This window comes from Hemicordylus capensis, chromosome 2 (assembly GCF_027244095.1).
Source record: "Hemicordylus capensis ecotype Gifberg chromosome 2, rHemCap1.1.pri, whole genome shotgun sequence".
NCBI lineage: Eukaryota > Metazoa > Chordata > Lepidosauria > Squamata > Cordylidae > Hemicordylus > Hemicordylus capensis.
The window spans coordinates 145,736,244-145,760,570 of record NC_069658.1 but is presented as its reverse complement, the minus strand read 5'-3'; the positions used below and the strand labels follow the sequence as shown (position 1 = coordinate 145,760,570).

The 24,327-nt window shown below is 42.2% G+C and overlaps 1 protein-coding gene across 8 annotated transcripts in view; it reads left to right on the top strand.

Annotated features, from left to right (window-relative positions):
* Positions 1-24,327, top strand: part of PAX5 (paired box 5) — a 316,792-nt gene that overhangs the window by 27,351 nt on the left and 265,114 nt on the right. For all 8 annotated transcript variants that reach the window (XR_008316357.1, XR_008316358.1, XM_053297041.1 and 5 more), the window contains exon 5: positions 2,371-2,499. Coding sequence is in view for 6 of the 8 variants with exons in the window: in XM_053297041.1 (XP_053153016.1) it covers positions 2,371-2,499 (129 nt within the window). In the remaining 2 variants the exon portion in view is untranslated. The remainder of the gene's footprint in view (positions 1-2,370; positions 2,500-24,327) is intronic.

The window sequence follows — 24,327 nt, the reverse complement described above, 5'->3', positions numbered from 1 at the left end:
GAATTTCCACTGAAATCAACAGAACTCTGACTACTGAAAAGGGCTGGCAACAGACTGAGGTGCCCACCTCAGGGGACAGTTTTTGGACACACACTACTGACGCTAGCAAATTGTCAGTTATATAATGTTGTTGTTATATGTTTAGCTCAGGGCTGCTCAAATTTGGCCCTTCTGCAGATATTGGCCTACAGTTCCCATAATCACTGGCTATTGGCCACTGTGGTTGGAGATTATGGGAATTGTAAGTCACCTTAAGTGGTGCAGCTGGGAAATGCTTGACTAATAAGCAGAAGGTCGCCAGTTCAAATCCCCGCTGGTATTATACTGGGCAGCAGCGATATAGGAAGATGCTGAAAAGGCATCATCTCATAGTGCGCAGGAGGAGGCAATAGTAAACCCCTCCTGTATTCTGCCAAAGAAACTAGGAGTGCTCTGTGGGCGCCAGGAGTTGGAATCGACTTAACGGCACACTTTACCTTTTACCTTTAATCCAGAAACAGCTGGGGCCCCCTAAATTGAACAGGCCTGGTTTAGCTCTTGGCAGAGGTATCACTTGCATCTTCTGCCTCAGATACCACAATATGTTTGGTCAGCCCTGATGCCCAACATCCTAATTCAAATAGCATCTGAGCTGAGGTGGTGGCTGACTTATAGGATACAGTGTCAAATTTCCAGCCCTTAAGTGCTGATCTAGCAGTCAACAGTTTTGTTGATATAGTATTCCTCTCTATGCAACAAATTTCCTAACAGCAGTCCCTTATGGTGTATCCTAGAAGTTAGGAGCAGTATCAGGAATCATCCAGAATGTGCATTGACTTGAGGGCCGATGTCCATTGGAGAGCCCACCCTGAGCCAATTCCTGAAGCCCTGCCCCCTGGAATGTGTGCTGCCGCCATGGTTTCTTACCATTGCCTGGGAAGCCACTGAGCCGTGGCATATGGGACAAGGATAAGTGGCGGTGGTGGGCAGGCGGCAGTGGTGCCTTTAACAGTTGTAGAGGCAGAACATGGACAATGTAAAATGGTGCCAAGAGGATTGTCCATTGCTGCTGTCTACCATTGCTCAGTCAGCCAATAGGGACGTTTTCTGGGCAGCAGTGGGCAGCAGAAGCAGTAAACACTTCTGTGCCGGCAGTGCTGAAGGAGGGGTATCTGTTTGCTCCCCTTTCAGTTTTATTTATTTATTTATCACATTTATACCTCGCCCAAACTTCTGTCTCTGGGCGGCCTGGGCAGTTGGCCTGGGCAGTTTTCCTGGGCAGTTGGTTAGCACTGGAGGGGGTAAGGGCCCACCACACCTGTGAATGCACACCTGTTAGGCTCCTGCTTCTCCGATGATGCTCAGCTGTCCAGGAAAGCTAAGTGAACAACAGACAAATGCTCTGCCTAAGTGCCACTACTGTGGCACTGTCTGGTTAGCTTTCCTGGATGGCCAGGCACTATTGGAGTGTTGGTGGTAGTGCTGTATGCATACCTAGATGCACCATGTGGAGTGGGGAGGCTTATCGCAGAGCTTTGCCCCAGGTTCCACCGGAACCTGACCCTCCTAGGATATAAGCGTAGGATGCCTACAGAGCTGGGATGGGGCAGACCTAGCTTCAGATCCAGTGTTGCCAGGAGCATCTCTGTGTAGCCCTGGGCAAACACATTACCTCTTAGGCTTATCTGCCTCAGAGGTTTGTTATGAGGATGAAATGGATAAAGGATGAGCTACAGTATAGTGAACAATCTTTTGAGGACTAGTATAGCATAGTGGCTAAGAGCATAAGCTATAAGCCGTTTGTCTCTAATTCAAATATAATCTCAGCTATAGGTTCACTGCGTGGTCTTGGGCATTGTTTCTCAGGTTCAGCTTCTTAATTTTACATGAGTGTGATAACACTGGCCTACCTTACAGGGTTGTTGAATTAGTTTCTGATGAAATATAAGTGAAGTGCTTTGAACACTTAGGAGAAGTGGGTTGCTAAATGGCCCTGGAGTGGGGCACAATTCTGCTCCACTGTTATTAAGGGATGTGTAGGCAAGTGGGACGGGGAATAATATTTTTGCTACACTGGCCAGGAACACAATGCTGATTTAACTGCTGCTGTACAGAAACCAATATATCTATCACAGCAGCTAAAGTCAATATTATAGGACTGGACTGTAAGACATGCCAGAAAATGAAATTCAAATGTTCAGAAAATGTATCTAGGCTGCAAACACACAGCCTAGTCCCCAGCTTCATTACAAGGGAACTGCAGAGTTGGATGATGTTGTGGCTAGTGCTATTTAAACATCAAAATCAAATATGGCAATAATGGCAGAAGTAATGCACATGCCTTTTCTTTCATGCATATCTGCACACTGATTAATTTGCTTCTAATTACAGCCTCCACGGGTTCTGTGACACAAGTGTCCTCAGTAAGCACAGACTCAGCAGGCTCCTCCTACTCCATTAGTGGAATTCTGGGAATTACATCTCCCAGCGCTGAAAGCAACAAACGCAAAAGAGATGAAGGTAAAAAAAGAAGCCCTTTCCCCCCTTTCACGTTGTTGCAGTCAAGGAAGTATTATGTGGAACTGCATCCTCAATCTCAACCACTATATTTAGTACCTACTTTCTATTGCAAAGCTCTTTCCAATGTAGAGAGAAATCAAGGGTGGGGTGTTTTTTTTTGCAAGTTTTTTTTCTTTTGGGGAACAATTCAAGATATTTCCACAAAATAACCCATCTGGAAATTATGAGTTTAATAGTGAGATTTTAATAGTGAGATTTTAAAAGTATTTTGAATTTGTCTCCTCTTCCATATCTTTTTGAGAGGACATTTGCTGTTGTTTGTCCAATGATATGACCATTCAAATTTTGCTTAAGAACAGAATGGAAAGGAAAAGCATGAGATACTGACATAATCCCCATAACTCAAAAGATGGGGGCCTGGGGTTTTCCAGACAACACCAATTATTGCATGAATTGGCAACATGGTAGAACACCTTCTGTTGCTTGATCATGTTAATATGGGAACTGGGCAATGCCTCTGACTCTTCTTGCATGATCCGTTTGACTGAAGGCTGATTCACATAACCATTCCTGATGTTGATATTATTTTTATTTAGTTTCTGTTTAAATAGACTTGCATTGGCTGAACCAGTTTCTGGGTGGTTTAACACAAGTTCATTAGCATCAGCAGCAGTACCTTGTGGTTCAAGCCACTTTCTAAAGACTTTTCAGAATGTGCCTAGTTGCACACTAAATCCTTATTAAATTGCTTGCAAGGCTGGATTGATGTGCACTAGGGCTATTACCTTTAATTGAGTTAATCAACTAAAACTTTGGCTGATTAATCTGTGTAGGCCAGTTTTAAATAGTGACTTCTAAGAAGCTTAAATATTGAATTAAAACACACTTATACATCTTTTAATTGGTAGTGAATAATAATAGGGAATAAAAAAAGGAAAATATTACCATTAATTTACCTTCAAATAGGGAGAAATAGCTTTTGTTTATTAAGATTGCATATTCAATCACGTTTCCTTAAACTTCTCAAAAACACATATTGAGGTGTTGGTAAAGTACCATTTTACTTAAATAGAATTGTTCAGTCAGTTGGTTAAAATGCTGCTGATTAGTCAACTAAAATACTTTCATCACTTGAGGGCTCTGCTGTGCACAAATCCACTGAAAAAAATCTGTGACAATAGACATAAGCGATATACCCTGACTATAGTTTCACACAGTGCTGGCCCATGATATTATTCTGCCTGAAGCAGAGCTACAAATGGTGCCCCTCCCCTTTATCTTTTTTGTATTAAAACACTTCTTTCAGTTATTTCCTTCTTTCAAATCTGTTCCCCTCCCTTCCTTTTCTGTTAGGAAGAGGAAAAGCACCATGGTACCATTGCACCTTCCTTCCTTTGCAGACACAGGGTGGTGGTGGTGGGCAGGCTGCTGTTCGGCCCCTGACTGGCCCTCAGTCTGACCCCTGAAATGGCCTGCTTCACCTTGCTTCATGGCAGGGCCAGCCCTGATAGCAAAAGGCTTTGGAAAGAGGGGTTTTCTATAGTTAAATGGAAACATGCCTCAGTATTAACCTGATTAGTTCAGGTCTTTCCACTTCTCACACTGGGATGTCTGAGAAGATCCACATCTGCTGCAGTGCTATGATACGGGGGCCTTCCAATCTGTTGGGCAAGGAAGGCCCGCATCTGCTGCAATACTGTTGGGTCAGTGGGGTTGCATCTGGAAGGGCATCTATTAATTGTCCTTCTCCTACAGTCCTCAGTCTCTGGAAGAAGGTGGTTTCTTTCTACTTCTTGCCTCAGATCTGTGCCATCGGTTGGGAGGGTTGCTAGGTAAGATTGAACACCTTGGCTGGGGCAGTAGCTTTTTCCTCAGATTCAATCTTGGACTGCAGTTATCTTTGCTGACCACATGCTAAGAGCCTCAGGCTAAGCGCCGAGGGCCAAGAGCCCTTTGGCTCTCACCAGAGGCTCATGCCTCTGGCTCAAGCTGCTGATAAATGATACCTGCATAGGAGGTGGAACAAAACAAACACTCACGGACTCCACCCAGGAACACAAGAGTTGCCAAGTCTTCTCTTCCTTGAAAAAGGGTTTTTTTCCCCCAGCAGATGAAAATGGTCACTTTGAGCCAGCAATCTCCTATATATATATGAAAGAACTGTTGCGTGAGCATGGAAGTGTCCCTCCACTGTGCCACACTTGGGAGGAGCAGGTGTGTCAGGTAGCATTCTGTAAGGGCCAGCCAAGCCAAAGCCACTGAGGCCAAGGGTCAGGAGCTAGGAATCAGTCCATCAGAACAGGCAAGATTGAGGTCAAGCAAGCAGTGGGTCAGAAGCCAAATAGCAATATATCTGGAGCAGGCAAAGGTGAGGTTAAGCAAACAGAAGGTCAGTATACAGGAATTCAAGAGCAGGGCACAGGAACTAGGCAGAGCACCTTCACAATGAAGTTGCTTAAGCAATAAATAACTCACGCTAACCTGATGCCTTAGATAGTGCAGACTCAAGACTCCAGTCTCAGACTTCTCCCCTATCTTCCAGAGACTGCAGAGGCATAAAGGGGCTGGGATCTAGTTACAGCAGGTATGTGTGACTCTCCTGCAGGGGACTGAGGGTCAAAGGAGTCTTGAGATTCGTAGGATAAGGGCAACGGTGTAACTTCTGGGCATGGTGGAGGTGGTGGCTCCAAGGGGTCTGGGGCCATCTTTGTGCCATCTCTCAAGATCTCTTCTCCCCCCTCCCCGACAAGGGTGGCTGCAGGGTCAGGTTCATTACACACTGGAGGGGACATGGAAGGCTGCTTGCACATGCACTTGAATGGAGTAGGATCTCTAAAGGATATATACTCTTGCTATAGCTCAGTTCTATTTTCTTCATTGGGAGTTATTTAGATGAAGAGCTGGTTCTCATCTGCACATTTTTCTTGGTTTATGACTGTATTAAGTGATAGCTTGCAAGTGGGAATGAACCATCATGTCCAACACCACAGATAGAAACTTCATATCACTGTTGCCCCAAGGATTGTTAATGAAAGTAGTTTGTCAATTCAGCTTTAAGTTATCAGGTATTGAGCAATCTAGTTATGAACATCCATGTGTAAACTGGCCCTGCAACAGCTCAAGACGTTGAGTCAACTCATTAAGTATAATCTGTTCTATCTTTGGTGGAACTGGATTTAATTCAATTGTTATGCTGCTATACTACTAATAATTTGCATTTAAACAGTATTTTTGTGTGTTTTCAAAGCAGGTTAATACACATTATTACAGGATTCCTTTCACCAACCCTCTAAGGCAGGCTGGTATTATCATCACTGAATTGCAGAGAGGGAACTGTTTGGGCAGTAGGCTGCGCTTAAGGCTATTTAGTGAATTCACTGAAGATGTGAGATATGAACCAGGGATTTCTTGTACAGCCCCTGCACAACCATTCTCATCAGCACATACTGTAATAATATATAATTAATTAGGAAAAATGGTGTATGTTTTAAATTACATAGTCTTGTTAAATGTTCAGTTCAGATAGTTTGTTTCAGCTGTTGGTCATAACAAAGAAGTTACAGGCAAAACAGCAGCTAAAAAGACTGTTTTAAATCCATCGAAGGGGAACCCTCCAGTCTGGTCAAAAGTACCCCTGGCCATGTGTACACCCCGATCTGTCAGTCAGTGAATGAATGAATGAACATCTACAATAACATCTGTAAATAAATGTACATTTTAGTAAAACGCCACAAGACGTTGATATGTGGCAGAGTAGAAATGCAATGAATGAATGAATGAATGAAAATAATCCTCAGTATATAACCAAATAAGGGTAAAAAAATCTGTGGCTGTGTCAGAGGAATAGCAAGATTGGATTGGGCTTGGGACAAAAAGTGAATGTGGGGTCTTGTGCCCTGCTCAGGCCCCCTGCCAAAGGGACGCTTCCCTCACTGAGGAACTGTAAAGACATGGTGAAAAACAACACGATCTTGGCACACCCTTTCTCTCACCCTTATACAAATAATATCACACGGCCCACACATGCAGATGCTTTCACACACAGTCTTGTGCACGCACATTTCTCTAGCTCAGAAACAGTTTTTTTTTTAAACATATGCACCTCAGCTTGAAGCTGAGATAAGTCCTCCATTCAGGAGCCAGCAGTGTGCCAGGGAGGCAGGAGGGAGAAAGAGAAGAGTGTTACTGACCAGCCAGTGCCACCCCACTCGAGGTGCTTAGGGACATTTGTTCACCCTCGTGGTCAGTTATAGCTATACTCCTGGGCTGTGTCAACATTGCAACAATACTTTCCCAAATATTTAATATTTCCTTTCTGCTGTTCCATCACACAGTAATTTTTATTAAAAAAATATTTTTGAGGTTTGTTGAATTCATGTTGGTTCATAGGAACATTGGAACATAGGAAACTGCCATATACTGAGTCAGACCATTGGTCTATCTAGCTCAGTATTGTCTTCACAGACTGGCAGCAGCTTCTCCAAGGTTGCAGGCAGGAATCTCTCTCAGCCCTATCTTGGAGAAGCCACGGAGGGAACTTGAAACCTTCTGCTCTTCCCAGAGCGGCTTCATCCCCTGAGGGGAATATCTTGCAGTGCTCACACATGAAGTCTCCCATTCATATACAACCAGGGCAGACCCTGCTTAGCTATGGAGACAAGTCATGCTTGCTACCAGAAGACCAGCTCTCCTCTCCCGATGGTTCATAATCCCAATGTATGTGGAATGTTTCCTGTGATCTAGTTTCATCTGGCTCTCTCCAGTATCCAAAAATGGCTCTTTTAAGATGGTTTCACTTTTATTAAGAGTTCTAAAACAGGGCAACATTCAGCAGGTGCAGTTTCTCTCATTGCTACAACGCTGACAGGAGAAGATGCACTAGTAGAATTGTGGCCTTCTCTAGCAAATTATCCAAGAACTGCACTCAGAAGAGACAGAGGCCCTAACCTTTTGAAATATAGTTAAATGTGGCATCTGGAAAAGTACCTTTAATTAGAAAATAACAACCACGTGAATCCACCAATGCCTCCCAGTCTTAAACACATTTACTTGAAAGCAACTCCAGCAAGCACTAGGCTACTTATTGCTACCATGAATCTCATGGAGAGAGTTTGTGGTGGAAATTCAGGGTTGTCCCATCCACTAGGCAAACTAGGCGGTCACCTAGGGCACCAAGTGGGGAGAGGCGCTGACTGCCTGGGTCATGTGCCACCTGGCGAGCCAAAAGCAGGGCTGGTCCACCTGCTAAGCAGACCTAGGTGGCGGCCTGGGGCAAGCACGCACACCTCCTGTCATCTGGGCTTGGGCAAACAACCGAGCGAGTGCTCCCCATTCCTGTTGGCCACCCACTTGCTCTCTTTGCCACCTCCACCTACTGCTCCTGCACCAGTTGCCAGAACCTAAAGGGTATACTTGTGGGTCAAATGGGCCGTAAGCCAGAATTTGGCTTTTTAAAAGCCAAATCTGGCCACCTTGCTCCTGCCACTGTCAGCCGCTTCTGGGAAGCCAGCCTGCCATGGTACATTATAATCACATTGCTATATTGTGCAGCAATGTTATTATACGGCACTGCGACAGGCTGGCTGCCCAGAAGCAGCCGGCAGTGGCAGAAGAAGCAGGAGAAGGCAGCAGAGTGGTGAGGAGAGCAAGTGGTCAGGTGGGAGGGCGACAGGGACTGCTCTCCACTTGGATGACAGGAGGCACCTGCTCATGTGGGTGAGGAGGTGGGGGTGCCCACATGGGCAAAGGGGGTGGGGTGCCAATGTCAGGCTTTGCCCGAGGTGCCAGCAATCCTTGGGCCGGCCCTGCAGAAATATACCTATTTCCTAAAGCTGCCATTGATTTCAATTGAACCCGGTAACTAGTGGCCAAATGCAATGGAGAATAGAGCTCCTGTGCATTTATAAGTTGGAGCAGAAGTAGGAATTGCAATAGGTGTATCTTTTCTCATACTTTTTCATGACAAACTATACTGCCAAGATTATTTTTCTTGGGGACAGTCCTTCTATGAGGCAAGGTGAGGCGGTCACCTCAATTGGAAAATTATTGGGGTGCCAGTGGGGCAGCAAGATCCCCTGCCTGCCTCCATTGCCTCACCTGCCTCCCTCTGCCATGCTTGCCATTCGAGCAGCTCTTTGCTTAATGGTGGCACTGCCATAGCTCAGCAAGTACAGCTGATCTCCTCCTGACCTCCTCCTCCTCCTTGTTGTAATTGAGCTTGCAGTTCCTCTACCTTTTCAGATCCCACAGTTCTTTTAAATATGGTTCACTACACTCTTCTTTGCCCCCACTGTCTCCTCTCTGGGGTGATAATGGGAAGGATCTGGGCTGATAATGAGAAAAGGAAGGAATGAGGAGGCGGAAGCAGAAGACGGAATGTGGAAAGGCCATTAGAATACTGTGGATGCTCTATAGTTTCCTCTTGCTTCTCATTATCAGCCCAGTAGCAAAAGAGGGAGGAGATGGAGGAGGGCTATTTCCACCTTAAAGGAGAAGGAGGAAGCAGAGGTGAGTGTGTGCATACAGGCATGAGTGTGAAATCAAGCGGCGGTGACTGTTGCTGCTGTTTGAAAAAGGGGAGGGGCACCCTGCCTCAGGCACAAAGTGGTACTGAACTCAAAGTATCTGAGTGATTTTTTTGTGTGGGGGGGTGGTTTCAAAATATTTCCAGAGGTTCAATCTGCTCATTCCTCTGGGTGACTTTTGGCGGTATTAAATGATTTTGTGGGATTTTTGCCATTTTTTAATTTTAGATTTTCCTTTATTCTTTGATCTTCTTGTGATCTCGGTTCCCGCAACCCTCTGTTTCCCATTCATTTCAATGGCTCAACAACTGCAAATTTGCCAACCACAGATTTTTGCCAGAACGGAATCCTTGCAGTTGGCAAGGGATGACTGTATAGTCTTTGGGCCCTTTTTCTGCAACCCGCCCCCTTGTCAATATGAAGCAGTACATTATTGTTCTTGGCCTTGTAGGACTCAGGGGCAGTTAGTTTCTCTTTGCCCTCACTCTCTACACACCCCTGCGTGGAGCATGGCATTCCAATAAGTCTGCGAGTCCCCAAATTACAAACCCTTTTCTTCTGTTAGGTCCTCACATGAACAACAACAGAACATAGAAATATCATTAAGATTCCCACATTGAAACTTGGTTACAGCTGCCTGTTTAAGGCTACCTATTTTCACCACAGAGGTGTACCAAGATAAATTTTCCTTTTAAAGGAACATCATACTTATCTTATCTCATTGCATCTTTTTGGTGAAAAGTGGCAATTTAATTGCCCACAGCAGTGTGATGTACAATATGCACAAAGGGGCAGAGTTAAAATTTCCTGGCTTTTAAAAAAGCATAACTATCAGCTTTAAATATCCTTTTTGTATATCTGATACACAGTTCAGTTACAACTAAAATGAAATAAAGAAGTAATTGTGCCATGCTTGCAGGTGCTGTGTGAGTAGAGCTAGTGGTACAGCAGGATGGACTCTTTCCTTAGAACTCATAGCTATATCCACGACACCGTATGATTCATTACCTTTTTCTGTTCACCTCACCCTTGACATTCTTTAGCAGATGTCACCAGTCTTTAACTCAGTGGGTTGCATGCCTGGTAGCAACAGGGGCAAACTATATCAGACAATCTTTATTGGTTTATGTAGTTGAAGGTGTCATTCCCCCCCCCCCCCCCCCGTTGTAATATGGACTCAGAGCAGATGTGTCTTAGTGGGGGATCGGTTGTTTTCACTTATAGCTAAAGGACACACTACTGGAGACTGACAAAAGAAGCAAAATATGCTACAGCAAGTAGACTGTAGAAGCTTGCTAAATACAGATCAATTCATTTTCATTTTTTAAAACAGCAGAAGCTTTTGTGCTGAGTTCTTTTAGAACACTATTAACCTGCTTAAACTTTGGTAATTTTCCAGTGTAAGATATTTTGCAGTTTGCCATGCATATTTGAAAAACTAGCAGAAAATATAAAGTGATTTTGTTTTATAGTTTTAAGTGAGCCTTGTTTATTGCAGGGAAGTCATGGGCAAGTTGTGGGTGCAAAATTAGTGATGTTAAAAATAATAATCTGTTTGTCGTCAGTTAACACATTAAGCCACATTTAACCAGGATAAGTAACCTAGTTATCTATCCTGGTTAAATGCTGGCTAACCAGAGCATTTTGACCACAAATTGCCCTAAAATTCTGCATTCTCACAATCAGTTCTTTGGGACTCACTGATCCTAATTAACATTTTAACCAGGATCTTTGTGATTTTGAGAACGCAGCCCAGCTAAGCAGGGTGCACCCTGGTTGCCTATGAATAGGAGACTAGAAGTGTGAGCACTGTAAGATATTCCCCTCAGGGGATGGAGCCTCTCTGGGAAGAGCAGCAGATTCCAAGCTCCCTCCCTGGCATCTCCAAGATAGGGTCGAGAGAGATTCCTGCCTAAAACCTTGGAGAAGCCGCTGCCAATCTGTGAAGACAGTACTGAGCTAGATAGACCAATGGTCTGACTTAGTATATGGCAGCTTCCTATGTTCCGATGTTACTCCTTGTTCATCAAAAAGGTTGCCATCTTACTACATGCAAATGTAGTAAGAAATCAATTCTGGAGCAGCTGAATGTTGGGTAGGTGGCAGGCAGAGTTTAATAATGTGAGAAGTGACTCTGTCATAAATTGTCATTTTAGAAAATGTAATTTCCAACACTTCAGTGTGGAAGAGAGATTTTGTTAACAAATAATTTAAATATGTCACAGAAATGTAGGAAACCAATTGTTGAAAGGAAACCAATACCAGTTGCAGTAACCTCACAGACCTTTTTTAAATGAGATGAGTGGTGGTGGTGGGCAATTGCCCCATGCCTCCCCCCGCCGGAAGATGATCATATCAGCATTGATATTTCAACTGAGAAGAGGAAAAAAGGGGACCTCAAATGACTATTCAGCCCCCAGGTCTCTCACAGTATTAAAAAGGTGACATAATTATATCTCAGTGTTTGAGAATGCAGTGTAAGCATTTTTAAACCCTGAAATGGCTTGGGACAGGGGTACCTGAAGGACCATCTTTTCCTATACAGGTCTGCCTGTTCTGTCACTATGAGAACATCTCAAGAAGTCTTCTTGTATGTGCCTCCTTCTTTGGAGATTCATTGACTGGCCATGCAAAGAGAGTGCATTCTCAGTAGCAACTCCCACTCTATGGAACTCCCTGCCCCAAGAGGTCCAACTGCCTGCCAAAGAGGCAGTGGGCAGGGAGTTCTTGGGTCACCTCTTGGGGCAGGGAGTTTCAGCAGCTAGTAAACTCCAGCCTTTTCCAGCTGGCTTTCTCTGAGTTTGATGTTTACTTTAATTTTTCTTCCTGTTTTCTTTCTTTTCTTTCATTTTATATTGTACATGGTATGTTTTTAATTTTTTAAAAAATGTAAGCCACATTTAATTTCTTGAAGCAAAGGTGGGATATAATATTTACAAACCAACCAACCAACCAACCAACCAAGAATGGCCTTGCCGGATCAGCCCAAATTCCAGATGCCTCAGGGAAGCTCACAAGTGGGGACAGAGGGTGATGACTGTCTCCTGTTGTTTGTTCTCAGCATCTGGGATTCAGCCATACTCCTGTATCATTAGATTGACTGAGATGGAAGCAGATATTGATCGGAAAGGGATTCATGCATCCAAGAGAGTAAATAATTAAATATATAACACTGCCATGTTTGAGTGTCTAGGCATTTAGTCTGTGGTTTGAGTCTGAATTAAACCTGCGTCTGCGTGTGTCTGTATTTAAGTGTCACATATATGTTTCTTTTCCTCCTAATCCAGATAATACAGTCTCTGCATTCAGAAACCCGTTTCTGTACAGAGATCTGCTGCACCAAGTAAGAAAAGCTGGTTGTGTGGGCAGTGGTGGAAATACTGCATTTACCACTCCCAAAATGCACATGTAGCCCAATGGCTTACTTCTTAAGGATCTCTGTGTATGCATTTCCCCCAACAGGTGTAGTAGGATGCATGTAGCCTTCTGTTACTACCATAGTCCTGTAGAAGCTTAAGGCCATGGTGTGCATGTGTGTTGTGTAACTTACTTTATATGTAGCTCCATGCAACTGTTCAAATACAGCAGGAAGTATGCATTTAATACATGTGTGCATAATTAGTCCTTCTGATTAGAGGACTGGGGAATGAGGATTGTTATGCCAAGTCCTTAAACTTAATTCAAGCAACAACAAAAAGTAACATACTTCAGTGCTTGATGAGTAAAATAATAACTGCAAGCATAATGTTTATAGACACATGTGAAGTTTAACATGTTGAGTGAAACGGCCAAATCCCATAAAGATCCCTGTCAATGACTTGATGAAGCAGTGTTTCAAATTCTGCCTGCTTTTGCTAGAACATAGTGTGTGGGTGAAAGTGTGATGACAAAACCATTCATCTAATTACAGTCATTCTGATTTTCATTTTTAAATATTTCATTTGGAATAAGGAACTTTTCATGCTGTAACCAAAAAACCATTTGTAAGGAAGGCAGGGAAAGGATTCCTCAGCTCTTAGCACCCTTCTTGTCACAAGGTAATCTTATCTCTGCTCAGGAGATAAGGCAGATCTGGAGGATATCTCCTGATGTTCTCCTCTTGGAAGACCAAGATATTTTCTTTAAATATTAGTGGATTGGACAGTTTTTCACTTTCCATCAGCTGCTGCTGCTGCTGCTCCCTCTGCTGGCAGGAATGCTGGTAGCCCCAGAAACCTATTAGACTTCTCTAAATGTTTCCTTTTCTACCTTTAGAGGTTGCACTGATTTGTGGGATGAATATCCTGAGAGATTTTTTAAAAAATGCAAATGATTAACTGACTGAAAAAAAATCTGCAAATTTTATTTGTTTTTGTGAATGTATTAGTACCCTCTGTGTGCTTTTTTGCAGCATGTATGGGAGTAAATGTGAGTGTAAGCACCTGTTGTACATAGACAATGTTCTTTTTAAATGCTTATTCAAATAGAAGGATCTGTCTTTTGGATCTGATAAATAGATTTAGTGTTATAATAGGCAAGCCACATAATAAATTTGATAAAATCAGAGGATTGAGATTTTGGAGTAGGCATTAATTATAAATACCCTTTGATAAATAACATTCATTCATTTATTTATTCATTCATTCCACTGCTTTGCAGTAAAAAGGAAATAAGCAGTTCAAAGGAAATAAGATTAAGTCAAATGTCTCTGTATTTGTATCCAAAATTTCTTAGGGCAATGGTGAAGACTAATCTGGATATTACACTTACATGAATATTACTAATCTTAAAACCCTGAACTTGCTGCCTGAGCCATAGGAACATAGGAAGCTGCCTTATTATCAAGTCAGACTATTGGTTCATCTGGCTCAGTATTGTCTACCCAGACTGGCAGCGGCTTCTCCAAGGTTGCAGGCAGGAGTCTTTCTCAGCCCTATCTTGGAGATGCCAGGGAGGTAACTTTAAACCTTCTGCATGCAAGCATTCTGGTACCCTTCCCAGAGCCACCCCACCTTACAGTGTTCACACATGTTCTCTCCCATACAAATGCAAACCAGGGTGGACCCTGCTTGGCAAAGGGCAATTCATGCTTGCTACCACAAGACCAGCTCTCCTCCAAATACATTTTTTTGGTCTAGATTTGTTTTTGTCTAGGTCAGACAGATTGTAAGATTCTGAAGCACCATGAAAGCCTGCAAAACCTGTTTGACCAGAGACCACAGCCAAAAAGAGAAAAAAAAGATCTGCCAAAGTTTCCGAGACTTCTGATAGCTGAGGCACGCTTATTTTCTGAATTAAAATTGGAAGGACACTTTACTCTTACAATGGAAAAGGTTCATTTTTTAGTGGGCGTAAGAGTAAGAATTACCCACCCACAGAGAAATCCCCCTTTTGTGTTTCTACATGAGTCACTAATCTGGGTGTACCTCCTCCTGCTTGGAAGAAGGCAAGCTTCCAGCAATGGCTTATAAGAAGCAGTGACTCATGTGGAAGTACCTCTGGGGGCGAGTAATTAAATTCCTCTGTGTTTCTTCATCAGGAGTAATTGAATGACAGAATCATACTGCTGCAGACATGGTAGAATTATTGTCTCCTGCTAAAGGCTGATTGGAAGAAGGCATGGCCAGAGCAGTAAATCATGCAGAGACACAGTGGGCAGCCTCTTCTCTGGGTTCACATTAAGGTTTAATTGTTTAATTAATTGAACACTAGCAGTTCTTTCATGGCACACACTTGGGGAATTAGTGGCCTATACTGTGTTTATACTGTTTTCAGTATAATCCATTCTACTGTTTTCAGTATAATCCATTCTACTGTTTTCAAGACTCTGAAATTGCACAGCCTTAGAGAGGTGACATTCACTGAAGCTTTCTTTTGGAGACAAAGTGCATGAAATGAAGTTGCACTGGTAGTGCACAAATTGTGGGCTGTATTTTGCATTTAGCATTTTGTACCTAATCATAACCAAATATTTTCAGAGAATGAACACATCTGTACAAGTTGTGTCTGGTTAAGTAAGGACAATTCAGAGAGGCAGAATAAGTGACTGAATATACCCATAGAGTGATCTGTGCAAATAATCCCCCTAGCTCTAGTAATCCTCCCCTTTCCCCCCATGGTGGCATATACTATTAGAATAAGGGCAATATATTATAAATGAAGTACTGTTCAGGATGCATACATTTGCTGCCCACCCACCACTTCATTACCTGAGAAGAAATCAAGCTGGATTAAAAAAGCCTACCCCCCTCCTTCAAACTAATAGCAGCTGCCTCGATAGCATTTCTAATTTATCAGTGTATTCCCAATATTGGGTAGGGTGTGCTACACAGCATGGGGAGAGAGGGGAAACCCATCAGCACACTTATTCTTTGTTTGCTGGTTAGCACCTCCACCCCCTGCATATCATCCATTACACTTAATGATGCTTAGAGTGCAAATGATTCCCCCCCCATATATTTTTAGACTGCTTTAAAATACATTTCCTTTAGCCATGTTGTAGTGAAGCTATCAGGGTTCCATGGTCCTTTTTCAAATTTAAAATCTGAAATTAGCAAAAATAAAAAATAAAAAATAAAATACTAGGCAAACTGTCTCAGCCTGTTGTTATTCACTAGTATTATGACCAGAAAGAATGAATGGTAAACTTGGAAGCCCAAGTTCAAATCTCACCTGAGCCATGTACTCAGTAGGTGGCCTTATGCAAACTGCTATGTCTCATCCTTCCATCTGTGATATGGGAATGAGAATATTGGCTTGCCTTACATATGAAAATAGATAGTACATAAATATTATTACCTGGTTGATGCATATAATTCAGGCATCTAACATATTTTGGTTCACAAATTTGCTTAAATTGTATTAATTTCTGTGGTACTTGTATGAACAGGGTCAGCACCCTAGGCAAAGTAAGACTTTGGTGCCCCACCCTTCATTAAGTTAAAATTATATACTGTACCATACAGAATATAATTTAAACTGAATTGGGGGATGGGGGCACCAAAGTTATACTTGACGGCTGATGCTGGCTGGGGTGGGTGGTGGTGAGGAAGCAGATTATATCTTTAAAAGTTTATAAGGTGTCCCTTGTTGCCCATCTCCATGCAGAGTCTTTTAAACCCTTGAAAAATAAGAAAGGATGAAACAGGATGCTGGACTAGATAGGCCTTGGGCCTGATCCAGCAGGGCTGACCTTAAGACAGTTTGAACGAGGGCCTGTTTGGGTAGCTATTCACCTTTGGATGAGTTTGAGAGCGGTGATTACATGTTGGCACCCCCTCCCTGCATAAAGTAAGAAAATAAAGGCCTAAAGTAAGAAAACGTGGTGATCTACAAACAGAAACCAGAACATTGATCCTCAGTAAAACAATGCTTAAGAACCACTATGCTGTTCTACATGAGGGGTTTCACCCCACTTCAAAGTATGCTGTTCCTATAACTTGTATATTCCATAATCCTTCTCTGTATGGTTCAACAATCTATGTGGTACTGTTTGATATGCGGCACCTCCAGAATAATCACTATAGATGGGAATGTAAATAGCACATCCCTATCCAAACAGTATTCTGATCTTTGTGGAAGTTCTTGGTTTCATCCCCTTCTTTCCGCATTTTAAAAATTCTCCCTGGTGTTCTTATTTTAGTTTATACACTTATATAATGTATGCATCCCCTGTTTTAGTTATGTAATTATATGTTCCATGTAATGTGTTTATATATAATTCAAAGAGACATGATAGGGTTAGGGTATGGACACATATAGGTTTTCTCCTTTTATTCATGTGCTGTCTATTTTTGTTGGGCGGTTTGTGGTACATGTGTATGCATGCTGCTGGGATCTTTGAGTTTTGTTTAGATTTGGCATTGAGAAGAATTCAGTCTTGTGAGTTGCTCTAGGATTTATGCAGCAGCGTCACCTGGGCTTGGAGCTAGATTGTACATGGTCTTTTGTGGTTATTTACTTGCCCTTTCCTAGGGTAAGGGCCATTTTAGTTTTGGATTTTTTTCTTTTCAAAGAGACATATGAGTTGCCTTCTGCTGGCATTATTTGTAATTTCTGCTATTGCTGGCTATGTATGTACAGTGTCCACCCCCACATCTGTGCCCTTCATGCCTGTGTGAGCTTGTAGATGGCACCGCTTTAACTGGTGTGTTGTTCAAAGACTTATGACTGCTCCATAAATTGTACATCTTGTAAAGTTTGAGGGTTGATGAGAGAGAAAGACAAACATTAGAAATTAGGATAATTTATTATTAGAAGAGCCACAATGCTGTAGAGATTATAGTGTTGGACTAGGACTGGAGAGACCTGGGTTCAAATGCTTAATTAGTCGTGTATCTCATGGGGTGATCCTTGTTGGATCTAGGATCCTGGCATCATTAGCTCTCATCTGCAATGTCTCATAGTGACCACTGGGGGGTTAGGGTCATGCTGGACTCCTCCCCTCTTTGTTCTTCCTGTGTTAGTTTCCCTTCCAGTGTTAGTCTCATCTTTTTTGTAGGGATGAGCCTGAAACATTTGATGCCTCTTTGAAGAGGCACCAAAGCAATTTGGCTTCCTGTAGCTAAAATGTTTTGGCACGGGGCACAGGGTGCCTTTAAAAGGAGGCAGGCAGGCCTTACCTGCCCCTCCCTCAATCCTCCATTGGCCCATGCTGCCCTATTGCAGCACTCTTCTAAGCAAAACTACACCATGGAAGCAGCAGCCTGTGCCGCTGGCTCCTTTAAAGTGCCATGCTGCAGTGACGGGATATTGCTCCCAGCATCCCTTGCATGGCGTCGGCACACAAATGCATGCTTTGCTCTGCTAATGGGAGCTGAACTGCCGTTCTTCTCCTACAAAGGGTTATAAGGCCCAGAAGACAGTAAACGAAAGAGAAATGCCTAGAGAGTTAAATAGAAAGCAAAGCAAAGAGAAAAGCTTTGAAAATGGTGACAGCACAAGGATTCCAGGTGATTGAAAAGTTGCGAGGTTCTGAGTATGAGCTCTGGTCTTTCAAGATGAAGATTTTCCTCAAGAGTCATGGACTTGGAAGTGTTCTGCACACCCAGCGTCCTGCAGATGCAGGAAAGGAGCAGAAAGAATGAGAGTAGATGAAAAGGCATCAGAAAAGATTTGCTTGGCATTGAGTAACCCAATCTTTTAGTGCATCTAAGAGACAAAGAAAATGCAAAGGATATGTGAGAAACTCTGAAGGGGCTATATAAAAAGAAGTCTGTGGTTTCCTAAGTGCATCTAGTAAGAAAACTGAGCAGTAAAAGACTTAGAGAAGGTGAGAGTCTGTTCAAGGACATAAATGAAATGTTGGAAAAATCTAGGCAACTGCAAGCTCAAGAAGTAAAAATACCAGATGCAGTTTGGGAAGGATTGCTGTTGAATAGTTTGCCACATTAGTTTGATAGTGTAGCTAGTGCCTTGGAAGTCAAGGAGGATGCAGACTTATAATTTGTAATTAACCATCTAGAGGACTTTGATTTGCACAGAAGGGATGAAAGGCAACCAAAGGAAAGTGAAGAAAATGTATTTGGAACCCTGCAAAGAAATAAGAAATGCTTTATTTGTGGAAGCCCCCAAAACTTGCAGAATAAATTTCCCAAGAATAAAGAGTTTGCAGATAAAAGGCAAGCAAAACAAAGTTGCAAAGAGAGTGAGTCATCTGGAAACACAGAGTACAGAATTTACAAGCAATCAGGGACTAAAGCAAATAAGCAAAGGATATACCTTGAAAGAACAGATAAAGCTTTGGAAACTAAGTCTGATTTATAAACCTAGACACAAGTTGTAAAATCCCTATATATTTGGCATAAGGAAAACTGATGTATGCAGAAGCAAAAGAATCTGCACAGTTGCTCTACAAACTAGGATAAACAACTTGATTAACAAATGAAGAAGCTTTATATGTGCCTACTCTAGAAACAAGTCTGATGTCTGTAAAACTATTGTTACAGAAAGGGGCTACGAAGTAAATTTTTTTGTTACAGGAATTATTGTTACAGAAAGGGGCTATGAAGCAAAATTTAAAGGAAGGCACTGTTTCATTACTCACAAACAGGAATTGCTTATGAAAGCAGTTTTACAAGAGAATGGATTGTTTGAAGTAGAATGTGTGACTGAGAAGTCCAAAATTGTGAAGGAATGCACACACAAAGGATGTCTGAATTTGTGGCATAGACGGTTAGGCCATAGAGATGCCAAAATGATATGTTAGGCTGAAAAGTTGGATTTGGTAAAGGGTTTAAAAATAGCCCCCTGCAGGACTAATTTGAAGTGTACATGCTGTATAAGAGCAAAGGCAACATGGCCTGCTTTTCTTGCACACAAAGAAAGAGAAACACGGCATCCTTTGGATCTGATTAATTTTGATGTTTGTTGACCTATGCAAGTTAATACATCAGGAGGGAATAAATATGTTCTTACATTCATTGATGACTATTCTAGATACATACAGTATATACATACCTGTTAAGTGAAAAGGGACAAGTACTAGAAAGACTAAAAGAATATGTTGCAAGAGTGAGCAACAAGTTTGGGAGAAAGCCACAGATCCTCCGCACTGACAGTGGTGGTGAATACACTGGGAATGATGTCATAAGATTCCTAAAGGAGGAGGGCATTGAACACCAAAAGACTGTTCCTTATACTCTGGAGACAAATGGAGTGGCGGAAAGAAAGAATTTATGGAAATGATGAGATGCATGCTTGTAGATGCTGGTTTGGCCACTAAAATTTGGGAAGAGGCAGCGATGACTGCTACTTACCTGCAAAACAGATTGCCAACAAAGGCCACAGGAACAATGCCACATGAGTTATGGCATGGCAACAAGCCCCCTTTGAGTCATATAAGAGTGTTTGGATCTAAAGCATACACCTATATACCAAAAGCCAAAAGGATCAAACTCAACTGCAGATCTGAGGAAGGAATACTTTTTTGGCAATTCCATAGGATGTAAAGAATATAGGGTTTAAGATTTTGCCACAGAAACAATTCAAATATGCAATGTAGCATACTTCAGTGAAAATGAAAAACCAACCACTAGTGAACTGCCAAACTTAGAGCCCAATTTTCAGTTGGAAAAAGAATCAAGGCAATATGACCAAAAGGAAGGATCCACTGTAACACTTGGCAGTGATCAGCAGAAGACAATGCTGATGACAAATAGAGGGTGTGGCGTTCAACATGACAAAATAAAGGAGTTTCACTTAAGAAATGTTCCTACATTGCAAAGGGAGAAAGGTTTCAAGAACCAAGCACGTGGAAAGAAACTGATAACTTACCTGCATCTGAAGCACAAAACTGGAAGGAAGCTACAAAAGAAGAAATGGAATCATTGCACAAAAATAACACATGGACACTCACAGAGCTACCTGAGGGAAGAAAGACTGTGGTGTGCAAGTAGATTTTTAAAATTAAGCAAAATGCAAAAGGAGATGTCCAGAGTTACAAAGCAAGACTGGTGGCAAAGGGATTCTTGCAAATATATGGGGAAGATTATGACAAGACATTTGCTCCCGTTGTAAAACACAACTTAGTAGGGACACTTCTAAGCATTGCAGCAGCAAAGAAAATGCAAGTGGATCACGTGAAAACTGCATTTCTTCATGGAGACATCAAAGAAGATATTTATATGGAACAGCATCCAGGATTTGTGGAACCTGGTAAAGAAAAACTTGTATGTAAGCTACAGAAAAGTATTTATGGACTAAAGCAAGCTGCAAGAGCCTGGAATGTCAAATTAAACCAGTTACTAGTCAATGAGGGATTTACCCAAGGAAAGGCTGACCCTTGCCTGTACTCGAAGCTCAAAGACAACAGATGGACCTATATATTTACTTTCATTGATGGTCTGATAATTTGCTATGAAAAAAGAGAGGACGGCCTTGAAATAATAAAGCACCTGAATAGTAAGATAGAAGTAAAAGAATTTGGGCCTGTTTCACACTATTTTGGGATACACCTAGAGAGAGAAGAGGATGGAAGCTATTTGCTTAACCAAAAACAGAAAATAAATGATTTACTAGAGTATTTGGGACTTACAGAGGCCAAAGAAACGAGTACACCTATGGAAACAGGTTATGTAAAACAGAAGGAGGAGAGTGAACTTCTGTCAAACAGTGAGTACAGGACAGCGATTGGAAAACTTTTATATGTAGCTATGATAATAAGACTGGATATAGCTGCATCTGTGGGAATCTTGAGTAGGAAAGTAAGCACACCCAGCAAAGATGACTGGGCTGCAATAAAGAGACTAGGCAGGTGCCTAAAAGGGACAGTCCATCTAAAATTAAAGTTGCTTGCTAGTAGTGGACCCAAATTAGTAGGTTATATGGATGCAGACTGGGCTGAGGATTGAACAGACCAGAAGTCAACCAATAGTTATGTATTCTTTTATGGTGGTGGAACAGTCAGTTGGTGTAGCTGCAATCAATCAATAGTTGCTCTCTCATCTACTGAGGCAGAATATGCATCTGCCATTCAAGCATGTCAAGAGGTGACGTGGCTGCACAAGCTAATGTTGGATTTCAACACAGACAAATCAAAACCCACTGAGATGTTCGAGGATGATCAAAGCTGCATCCAGATGGGTGAGGATATCTGGTCTTATGATAGCAAGCATGACTTGTCCCTTTTGCTAAGCAGGGTCCACCTGGGTTGCATATGAATGGGAGACTAGATGTGTGAGTACTGCAAGATATTCCCCACAGGGGATGGGGCTGCTTTGGGAAGAGTATCTGCATACTTGCATGCTGAAGGTTCCAAGTTCCCTCCCTGGCATCTCCAAGATAGGGCTGAGAGAGACTCCTATCTGTAACCTTGGAGAAGCTGCTGCCTCTCTGTGTAGACAGTGCTGAGCTAGATGGATCAATGATCTGAATTAGGTTATGGAAGCTTCCAGATATCACAAATAGAGACAATTAAATTTAAAACAAAATACATTGAAACAAATATCATTATGAGCGGGATGTACAAGAAAAGGGACTTGTAAAATTGATGTATTGTCCAAGTGAATGAATGGTAGCAAACGTGCTAACTAAGCCGTTGCCCAGGAATCGTTTCAAAAACTTGAGAGAGAAATTGGGACTTATAGACAGCAGCACGAGCCAATGAGAAGGTGTGTTGGAGCTAGGACCCTGGCAGCATCAGCTCTCAGCTGCAATGTCTCATAGTGACCACTGGGGGGTGGTTAGGGTAATGGATAAAAGTGCTGGACTCATCCTCTCTTTGTTCTTCCAGTGTTAGTCTCCATTTTGTCTCTCCAGAGATGGCTGTTTCTTTTGGTCTCTCTCCCCTTTCAGCCTTAAGCTCAACTTTCCTATCCTTTTGTAACTTCTAAATAAATCCTTGTTGTTCTTAAATAACTTAACTTAAATAACTTAACTTAAATAACAGACCTCTTGCTTGGCTGAATTCTCCCCAAACTGCCATTGCTCTGCTAATGGGAGCTGAACTGCCATTCTTCTCCTACAGTCCTAACCTACCTAACAGAGTTGTTGTGATGACAAAATGGGGATAACTTCTACGTATGCCACCCTGAGCTCCTTGGGCTATATATTACAATAAATCACATTTGTATCCTAACCTTCTTCTCCAAAGAGTTCAGAGCAATATGAATAGCTATCTTTCTCTGTTTTATCTTCACAACAAATCTGTAAAGTAGGTTAGATTGAAAGAGAATCACTCACTGAAGTTCACCCAGTCGGCTGAATGACTGTGCAGGTGTTTGAACCTCCCTGGTCCAAGTTCAGCACCCACTCTTTGTACTACACCATACTGGTGCTTAAAGCAACAGCAAAACCTACATTCCCCTCCAAAGGGATGGGCAGCTCGGCATTCCTCCTACAACAAGATTTGAATTGCTGGCAGACTTCTGTTCTGCATACAGATCTTCACATCATTGCTGTGGCTTCTTTACTGTTTTGGAGGAACTACCAGGAGATAAGAAATTCAGATTGGGCTCCAGTAAACAAAAACTTCAAAAGGGTTGAAGTAGCAGCACACCAGAGATTTCAATGATAGGAGTGTGTCATAGGCAGTGGAATTGGATCCCACAGACAGAATTATTTTGCAGTCTATAGCCTGTATTTAAAACTCTTCAGCTGTTCTCTCTTGTGTAAAATGTGCTCAGTCTAAAAATAATGGCAACAAGGTGAAAGAAAAATAATATATCTATCAGTATAGGAAATGACAACATCAAAAACCCAGCATGAATGTGATCAGATGAAAAAGGCTTCAGAAGTTACTGGCTTATATACAAAGCAAGGATGAACCCATGCCGCGAGAAAGCAGCCGAACAAAACTCCCCAACTAACTGCAGCAAGGAAGCAGATTTTTTTTTGACACCCTTCCTTTCCCCAGGAAGCCCTCTGTTCCACCTGAAAATATGTCCCTGAGGGCCGTGTGTTATATGCTTCCTGTTCCTGCATACATATATACATATAATGGATCGTTATATACGTTCATGTTGTCAGGGGACTGAGCAGGCGAATTACACACACACACACACTGGCTCCTTTAGTCCCTTTCCTCCTCCCCTAGGGCAGGAGTGTTGCTTGTAAAAGCAATGATCCAGTTTTCAGCATAATTGTGACTGGCCAGCAGCGATGCTTTTCTTCTCTTCTGCCCCTTTTCTATAAAAAATAGCAACAAAGACAAAAGCTCTCTGTCTTCAGACAATGAAAAAAGTTACTCTGTATAATTTTAAATCTCTGAATCCTCAACATTCCATATGGTTGTAGAAATTCAAAGTCCTGGAAGGTTACAGAACAGTTTTAGGTTTTTAAACATTCTTTTTCTTTTGATTTACAAAAGTATATATTTCTGCATATTTAAGGAGTCCCTCACAACATGTGAGCACTACCTTATTTTGGGGTAATCTCATTTTGCTTAACCAAAGATAGGCACTCCCTGCGTTCATAATTGCTCTATATGAAAAATATGAAATGACCTACCGGTATATATCAGTGTTCTTTCCTCAGGACTCATGAGCCTGTAGTGCCTTCCATCAACCCTAAGAAAAGCTACTTGAGTAATTGTTTATTAGGCCTGTGCTCAGCACGCACCTTTCAGGATGAGGAGGGGGCGTGGCTTGATATGACTCAATTTCTCTTAAAGGCCCTACCCTCCCTAGTCCTGGGGAAAGTGCAGCACTGCATGGAGGTTAGCACAATGAGCAATGGCTCTCATGTTGAAGCCCCCACCCCACCCCACCCTAAGTGGTCTTTGCTTGAAAAATAGTGAAGAGCACTGACACACACACATACTTGGTGAAATAGCAGGACACTGTCAGAATGCTTGGTGGAAATGAGAGCATGGGCCAATGCTGAAGTG